At 41.0% G+C, this 10,000-nt stretch overlaps 1 protein-coding gene across 1 annotated transcript in view; it reads right to left on the bottom strand.

The window, feature by feature from the left end:
• Nucleotides 1-10,000, bottom strand: part of rbm46 (RNA binding motif protein 46) — a 28,451-nt gene that overhangs the window by 13,813 nt on the left and 4,638 nt on the right. Inside the window, exons 3-4 of the mRNA XM_035994244.1 lie at nucleotides 7,783-8,230; nucleotides 1,586-1,785 (exon numbers count right to left, since the gene is read on the bottom strand). Of these exons, the coding sequence (XP_035850137.1) occupies nucleotides 1,586-1,785; nucleotides 7,783-8,230 (648 nt within the window). The remainder of the gene's footprint in view (nucleotides 1-1,585; nucleotides 1,786-7,782; nucleotides 8,231-10,000) is intronic.

Raw genomic sequence — 10,000 nt, 5'->3', positions numbered from 1 at the left:
ATTTACATCCGTTATGTATCTCTAACGGCAGCTGCAAGTGAAGACCACTAAACAGCCACGGCCAACGAACGCTACGTTGTCGGTTGGTTTGTTGTTTAAAACGGGAGACGGCCGAACAGGTTTTAAGTTAAATTTACATATGTTAAAAACCTAACTGCGAGTGAGTTGTAGTATTTCAGGTAAAGACACTACTTTATGGAACAGCTGTTGTGAGGGACTGAAAACAATTAAGTTAAAAAAACAAAAAAGTACCGCAGCAGCTGCCGCTGACACGGTGATGCACTAAATCACCTGATTAATGCAACGTTATCACAACATCTCCCGGACATTTATCACCGCAGAAAGCTGTACCAGCCAGGTGTGTGTGTGTGTGTGTGTGTGTGTGTCAGTGTTTGTGTGTGCGTCAGTTTTTGCATGTGTTTGTCAGTGTCTGTGTGTGTGTGTCAGTGTTTGCATGTGTTTGTCAGTGTCTGTGTGTGTGTGTCAGTGTTTGCATGTGTTTGTCAGTGTCAGTGTCTGTGTGTGTGTGTGTGTGTGTGTGTGTGTGTGTGCGCCAGTGTTTGTGTGCGTGTGTGTCTGTTTGTGTGTATGTGTGCGTGCGCGTGTGTGTGTGTGTGTGTGTGTGTGTGTGTAATGGGAATTTTATTTTAACATTATAGTTTGATATCTTACAAGATTCTCTTATATACTTTACAGGAGTTTCCTAATAATCTTTAATTTTGTTATAGACTTAGAGACTCCAAGAGAAGAAGCAACTGGCATCATAAACTCTGGCCTAGTTGAGAATATCCTTCTCTTTTTGGAACTCAGCGTTCCTACTGTTTACCTTTAGCAGATAAGGAGGAAAAGGGCCATAACATTTTGAACTGTATCTCCTTCTGTCTCTTGCTTTAACAGATGTTTAGGCTAAGTAGGGAGCAGGAACAGAGGGGAAAGGTATAAAGTCATTGTGACTGTTGATGGTGTTTTTTCATCTGCGTAGCTGCTAAACTCATCCTGGAGGGGGGGTGGTTTAAGGGAGTTCTTACTATATAGATGTATGGTTTTCTAGCTGGGTGAGAAGACCTTTCAGATGTGCCATGAGTACTTGTGAAACAGTTTTCTCTGCATTTGCAAATGTAAATAAATACTCAAAGACCAAACTTTGGTTTAATCCTCAAATCGTCCTTATTTGTTTCATCTGGTGTTTTTGATACGCACTCCTGCTGCTAACAAGAAAAACTTCCACTACAGTGTGTGTGTGTCAGTGTGTGTCAGTGTGTGTCTGTGTGTGTGTGTGTGTGTGTGTGTGTGTGTGTGTGTGTGTGCGCGCGCGCCAGTGTTTATGTGTATGTGTGCGTGTGTGTGTGTGTGTGTGTCGGCCCCCCCAGCATTTGGCGACTGGCGAGTGTTAATTTCGGACCCTGCACACGCGGTGGAATGTTTTTAAGGAGAAAGTCTATCAACAGAAATAAATTGTCGTCATTTTCTGACATTTTAGAAACCAAACGACTGATCCATTCATCCAGGAAAACCGTCCACACACTAACCCACGACGAAAGGTAGAGATGTGTACGCTGTGCTGTTTGGGATTGGGAGTAGAGACCTTGTAGAGGAGCAGCAGCTTCCCGTCCTGGCCCGGCGTGGAGTACAGGTGGTACTCGGGCGGCGACCAGTAGTTCTTGCGGCAGTAGAAGTCCAGCAGGCTGACGGCCGAGGTGATCTGACTCTGCTTCAGAGACAGCAGGCTGGTCGGGGAGAGGGGCGTCCCGGGAAACAGAGGGAACACACAGCGGTCTGGGTCCTCTGGGGATGATCCGCACAGAGAGACAGACAGGGTTAGGGTTAGTGCTCATTCAAATAATGATACCTTCATTTATAATATACACACACACACACACACACACACACACACACACACACAATAATACCTTATTTATAAAGCACTTTTCAAAAAGAAGTTACAAAGTTCTTCATGTTCATTTAACACAACGAACAAAAGAAAACCCAATAAAAAGGAGACCGAGAGACACACACACACACACACACACACATGCATGCACACACATGCACACAAACACTGGTACACACACACACACACACAAAACGGTGCATACGCACGTGCACACACACACACACACACACACACGCACGTGCACACACACAGGCCGCGCACACACACACACACACACACAAACACTGCCGCACACACACACACAACGGCGCACACACATACACACACACGCACGCACACACGCGCACGCACACACACAGCTGCAGGTAACACACACACACCAAAAGAAAGTCATAAAGTGCGTTACATTCATTTGAATAGACAACGAGCAAACAGACCAAATGACAGATAAACAAACGGTGAAATGAATAAACAGCAGCTTCTTCAACCAGACTTCGTGTTCACACCAGTATTTGTCGACGTTTCCGACGGGTGTTTGGATGTTTCTGTCACTTTCGTTCAACCATTTTGCCGCTTCACACACGCTTCTGGGACGCGGCGGAATATCAAGCGTCGACTTCAATGGCCGCGACCTAATGTCAGATTTATTTCTCCTCAGCTGGAAGGAACCCGTTCGGACGAAAAGTTTCTGCAAGAGTAATATTAAATGAGAGGGGACCCAGACGGGAAGAAAAGACATGTGTGTGCCAGTGTGTGTGTGTGTGTGTGTGTGTGTGTGTGTGTGTGTGTGTGTGTGTGTGTGTGTGTGTGTGTGTGTGTGTGTGTGTGTGTGTGTGTGCGCGCGCGCCAGTGTGTGTGTGCAGCAGAGTGTACGCCTGTGTGTGTGTGTGTGTGTGTGTGTGTGTGTATGTGTGTACCAGTGTTTGTGTGCGTGCGACAGTGTTTGTGTGTACCTGTGTTTGTGTGTGTGTGTGTGTGTGTGTGTGTGTGTGTGTGTGTGTGTGTGTGTGTGTGTGCCAGCGCGTGTGTGTGTACGCGCCTGTTTTTGTGTGCGTGTGCCAGTGTTTGTGTGTGTGTATATGCAAGTGTGTGTGTGTGTGTGTGTGTGTGGGTTACAGTAACTGCTTGTTTACAAGCTCACCGCTTAGTGAAACAACTATAAGATAAGGCGAGGACAGTCTGTGTGAGAGGGGCTCGTTGTAAATTTGCAGCAAACAGAAGAAATAGGAGAGAAAATGAATTGCCAACAACTTTCTGCATCTATCTAGCCAGATAAGGCTGTAAAGTGATTATCTTCTGTTGACTTTATCAAGTGACTGCTTTAATCCACGATGGAAACAATTACAGCCCTCGTTAAGATAAGACTTTATTTATCCCGAGGGGAAGCTGCTGTGCAGCAGCTGCTCGCGATACAAGGAGGGAAGAGTGCAAAAATATAAAAAGTACCGTCACGAAATAAAATACTGAAGAATAAACTGAACTGCCCGGGAGTTGGTGTAACGACAGGTGACTTTGTCCTGCAGCAACAAACCTGCTGCCCGCTGGTCAAACTAACCTGCACGGCGGGCCGCAGCAGCAAGTTAGTTTTTTTGTCCCACTTCGATGTTTGTTTTTGCAGATTCCGTCTGCAAAAACAAACATCCCCGCCCCCACACTCACATCATCTTCATCTTCTTATTATTATTCTTATTATTATTATTATTATTATTATTATTATTATTATTATTATTATTATTATTATTATTATAGGATTTCAGCAGTATAGACGCTGTTAGGCGTATTACTGCCCTCCACAGGTCAGATTTAGATCTAAATTCTCACACACACTCACATCTAAGCCTACACACACGTCCAATACACAGGAATGATTCACATCGGCTGTATTTTGACATCGTAACGATAACGATGTGTAAAAAAAATGACCATATCGGCCGATATTTTATCGGCGGCCGATATATCGTGCACCACTATGTGTTACAAAGACAACCCAATAAAAAGTAGACAGACAGACAGAGAGACACACACAGTCACACAGCTGCAGGTAACACACACACACAAACACACACACACACACACACACAGCTGCAGGTAACACACACACACACACACACACACAGCTGCAGGTAACACACACACACACACACACACACAGCTACAGGTAACACACACACACACACACAGCTACAGGTAACACACACACACACACACAGAGATGCAGGTAACACACACACACACACACAGCTGCAGGTAACACACACACACACACACACACAGCTACAGGTAACACACACACACACACACACACACACAGATGCAGGTAACACACACACACACACAGCTGCAGGTAACACACACACACAGAGCTGCAGGTAACACACAGACACACACACACACACACACACACAGCTGCAGGTAACAAACACACACACATACACAGCTGCAGGTAACACACACACACACACACACACACACACAGCTACAGGTAACACACACACACACACACACAGAGCTGCAGGTAACACACACACACACACACACACACACACACAGCTGCAGGTAACACACACACACACACACACACACACACACACAGCTGCAGGTAACACACACACACACACACAGCTGCAGGTAACACACACACACACAGAGCTGCAGGTAACACACACACACAGCTGCAGGTAACACACACACACACACACACACACACACACACACAGCTGCAGGTAACACACACACACACACACACACACAGAGCTGCAGGTAACACACACACAGACACACACACACACACACACACACACACACACACACAAAACATCATTTCAGAGGAGCATGAGCTGCCGTCTGGCTGGCCGTCACACACACCAAATATCGCCAGCGTTAGCCGTCCGTAAACAAAGGCCTGCTGTGATCACCGTGATGTATGAAACACATCCAGTTATGCTAATTCGTTCATTAATCAAACTGGGGAGGGAGTGCATTCATTAGCGCATTCCTCCGTGTCAACGTGCTTGTCTTAAAACACACAAAACGAACGTTATCTTAAAGCCCGAAGCGGCTCCGACAAACTCTGGCTTTTCGTGATTAAATGTTAATTAATTTGCCTCGCTTTAATTAATGGAAATGATTCACTCTTTAAAATCGCGTCGCTCTGTTCAAACAGTTTGCACGAGACGGCACTTTAAACATCGGTGCACTACATCACCGTCAGTACTGCCAGTCATTTACATTTTAATTACTGGGAGTAAATAGCTGAGGTGGTGTGTGTGTGTGTGTGTGTGTATGTGTATGTGTGTGTGTGTGTGTGTGTGTGTGTGTGTGTGTGTGTGTGTGTGTGTGTGTGTGTGTGTGTGTGTGTATGTGTGTGAGTGTGTGAGTGAGTGAGTGAGTGAGTGAGTGTGTGTGTTTTTGTTTAACTATATTCGTGGGGTCCAAAAACCGGGAATACAGTATTCTTGTGGGGTCCCAACAGCCTTGTGGGGCCAAACTGCTGGACCCAACAAGGTTAAAGGTCTGTTTGAGGGTTAAGACTTGGTTTTAGGATTAGGGTTAGAATTAGGTTATGGTTAGGGTGAGGGTAAGGGTTAAGGTTAGGCATTTAGTGGTGATGGTTAAGGTTAGGGTAAGGGGCTAGGGAATGCATTATGTCAATGACGGGTCCCCACAAAGATAGTGAAACGCACTTGTTTGTGTATGTGTGAGTGAGTGAGTGAGTGAGTGAGTGAGTGAGTGAGTATATATGGCCACAGGTCTGTCTACTAAGGCTAATACAGTGTCTATCTTGCCTCTAAATCTCTCCCTCTCTCATTCCCTCCAACCCCATCAATATATCTCTCTCTTTTCATGTCTGAATCCCCCCATCTTTCCTCTTTCCTCCACCCTTTTCCAATCTCTGTCCGGCCCTACTTCTCAATCTGAAATCCTCCTCAACCCTCCAAGATGTATCCAACTCCGAGAGTAATTCTTTAATACATCTTCTTAGGAGTCTTCTCATCTCTCCCCATTTCTGCCTACTTTACCCTCTCGTTGTTCCCGCTGTATCAGTACAAGTAGCCGGCCCGGCCCTGCTGCCATGAAATATTAGTTTCTCATAAATACTTCACGGCCCGTTTGCGGGAGAGTTAACTCGGAAACTTTTCTCATTTTCAGACATGTCCGCGGGCGGCAGAGTTTTCGCTTCATCGCCACATTATTATCATCACGGCAGTATCAATAAGACATGATAAATCTGGTTGGTAACGGAGACGACAAAGTCATGAAACGCTGAAACATCAGCACATTTAATTCAATTGAAAAAAAGGAGGGATTCAGTCTGCAGTTGTCGAAAAAACTAAAAGGTAGAACTGGTGTTTATTAGGCAGTCCCTCCAGAAAAACGCGACTATGCAATTGCATAATTCAATGCATAATCAGCCAAAGTCCGCATATTAGCATAAATACGCTGCACTTTCGCAGCATAAATTGCCAATTTCCGCGCAAAATATGCGGGGCTTGCATGATTTCATAATCCCCGCATTTTCGTCCCCGCAAAAAAGTCCCATATATCTTAGCAGAAAGTTGAAAAATGTTGCATTTACACTTCACACAAGAGCAGCCATTTTCCCCTGTTGCATTGGGAACGTTATGAAGTGACGTAATTACGCGACATGAACATCATCGAAAAGCTGCATGAAGCCATGACGAAACCGCAATTTCTGCAAGTTCCCGCAATTTCATCGCATAAAATTGCATAAATATCCCGCATATTCCATCGCATTTTTTAAGAAAACGTGCCGCATAATCAAGGATTTTTGCCCGCAACAATCACAAAAAAACTCGTAAGCTTATTCGTCACACTCTCCTGGAGACAACTGGGATTGATTCTTGGCTCTAGAGAAAGTTTTTCCATTACAGTTAGGAGTCGTTCCCGCCGAACACGAACATTTTATATTGGCTGTGACGTGCTCTTACTTTCACACCACGGAAACTTAAAAAGGGAAAGTTTCTCCAAAGTCAAAATGTATTTATCATCACGTGAAATCTGTGCGTTGTGTTAGAGCTGCGCACACACACACACACACACACACACACACACACATAGAGACACACACACAGACACAAAGATACACACAGAGAGGCACACACACAGACAGAGCGAGAGAAAGAGACACAAACACAGAGACACACACAGACACACAAATAGACACACACACACACACATTGACACACACACACAAAGATACACACAGAGAGGAACACACACACACAGACAGAGCGAGAGAGACACAAACACAGAGACACACACACACACACACACACATAGACACACATACGCACATAGAGACACACACAGACACAAAGACAGACACACATATACACAAACGCACAGACAGAGAGAGACACCAACACAGAGACACACACATGCGCGCACACACACACACACACACACACACACACACACACAGATATACACACACACACACACACACACACACACACACACACACACACACACACAGAAAGAGACACAGACACACACAGACAGAGAGACACACACATACATACACACAAATGCCATTAAATGCACCAAAAGATAAAAATAGGTTTACTTATATATTAATAATTAACAAAATGTGTTTAATTTGCTTATTTATTTAACTTAGTTTTCCCCTTTTTATTTACTTTCCTGTTTAATTCCCTCTTTTAATTGTTGTTCTTAATTTAAAATGTTGAAATTTAATTTAAAATGCTTTTTTTTTAAATTCATTTTAATTATTATTTTTAATTTTTTTATGTATTTAATTAGGCATTTAGGTATTATTTTTGGTACGTTTAACGGCCTATGAACTTGTTCATCGCAACATGGATTTATTTGTAATTTTCGGCAGCGTCCGTGCCGCGTGGTCCTACCTGCTCCGCCGTAGAAGGGGCTGCCGAGGCGCGGTGGCGGCAGGGACAGCGTCCTCATCGGGGAGTACGTGTCCCCGATCCCGCCCACCATCCCGCCATCGTTCCTGTGCAGGAGAAAGGTCCCGTTCCCTGCCGCTGCTCCTCCGTTCCCTCCAGCGGCGGCCTGGTTGTTGTTGTTGTTTCCTAGGTAACCCCGGCTGTTGTACCGCCTCCCGGCCACGCTGCCCTCTTTGACCCCGGCCGGTTTGGCGAGCGTCACCTCCAGGGCGGCGCCGTCGATCTGCGCGCCGTTCATGAGGCTCAGCGCGGTGACGGCGTCGTCGCGGCAGCGGTAGTGGATGAAGGCGTAGTCCGTGAGCTTCTTGACGCGCTCCACCGAGCCCGGCTTGAAGCGGGAGAACTCCTGGCGCAGGGTTTCCTCGCTGGTGCTCAGCATCAGGTTACGCACCTGGAGACAGACGGGACGGCGTTACGGAAACACAAACACGGAGCTACAGAGACACCTTTTACAACGGTTGACTGTTGCAATTAAATGTTTAATTAAATGTTTGACTTTTCTTAAAATATCATTACTTTTTTCTTAAAATATTACGACTTTTTTCTTAAAATATTATTACTTTTTTTCTTAAAATATGACTTTTTCTTAAAATATTACGACTATTTTTCTTAAAATATTATGACTTTTTTTCTTAAAATATTACGACTATTTTTCTTAAAATGTTACGACTTTTTTTCTTAAAATATTACTATTTTTCTTAAAATATTACGACTATTTTTCTTAAAATATTACGACTTTTTTCTTAAAATATTACGACTTTTTTCTTAAAATATTACATCTATTTTTCTTAAAATATTACATCTATTTTTCTTAAAATGTTACACTATTTTTCTTAAAATATTATGACTTTTTTTCTTAAAATGTTACGTCTATTTTTCTTAAAATATTACGACTTTTTTTCTTAAAATGTTACGTCTATTTTTCTTAATATGACTTTTTTTCTTAAAATGTTACGTCTCTTTTTCTTAATATGACTTTTTTTCTTAAAATGTTACGTCTCTTTTTCTTAAAATATTACAACTTTTTACCTAAAATATTATTTTTCTTAAATTAAGACCTTTCCAAAAAATGACTTTTTTCATAAATATTACGCCTTTTTCCTTAAAATATTACGAATTTATTCTTAAAATATTGCTTTTCTTAAATTAAGACTACTTTTCCAAAAAATTACAACTTTTTTTCCTAAAATATTACGACTTTTTTCTTAAAATATTACGACTTTTTTCTTAAAATATTACATCTATTTTTCTTAAAATATTACATCTATTTTTCTTAAAATGTTACACTATTTTTCTTAAAATATTATGACTTTTTTTCTTAAAATGTTACGTCTATTTTTCTTAAAATATTACGACTTTTTTTCTTAAAATGTTACGTCTATTTTTCTTAATATGACTTTTTTTCTTAAAATGTTACGTCTCTTTTTCTTAATATGACTTTTTTTCTTAAAATGTTACGTCTCTTTTTCTTAAAATATTACAACTTTTTACCTAAAATATTATTTTTCTTAAATTAAGACCTTTCCAAAAAATGACTTTTTTCATAAATATTACGCCTTTTTCCTTAAAATATTACGAATTTATTCTTAAAATATTGCTTTTCTTAAATTAAGACTACTTTTCCAAAAAATTACAACTTTTTTTCCTAAAATATTACGACTTTTTTCTTAAAATATTACGACTTTTTTCTTAAAATATTACATCTATTTTTCTTAAAATATTACATCTATTTTTCTTAAAATATTACATCTATTTTTCTTAAAATGTTACACTATTTTTCTTAAAATATTATGACTTTTTTTCTTAAAATGTTACGTCTATTTTTCTTAAAATATTACGACTTTTTTTCTTAAAATGTTACGTCTATTTTTCTTAATATGACTTTTTTTCTTAAAATGTTACGTCTCTTTTTCTTAATATGACTTTTTTTCTTAAAATGTTACGCCTCTTTTTCTTAATATGACTTTTTCTTAAAATGTTACGTCTCTTTTTCTTAAAATATTACAACTTTTTACCTAAAATATTATTTTTCTTAAATTAAGACCTTTCCAAAAAATGACTTTTTTCATAAATATTACGCCTTTTTCCTTAAAATATTACGAATTTATTCTTAAAATATTGCTTTTCTTAAATTAAGACTACTTTTCCAAAAAATTACAAC

The sequence above is a fragment of the Sander lucioperca genome, chromosome 17, assembly GCF_008315115.2.
Source record: "Sander lucioperca isolate FBNREF2018 chromosome 17, SLUC_FBN_1.2, whole genome shotgun sequence".
NCBI lineage: Eukaryota > Metazoa > Chordata > Actinopteri > Perciformes > Percidae > Sander > Sander lucioperca.
This window is presented reverse-complemented; position numbering and strand designations above follow the sequence as displayed.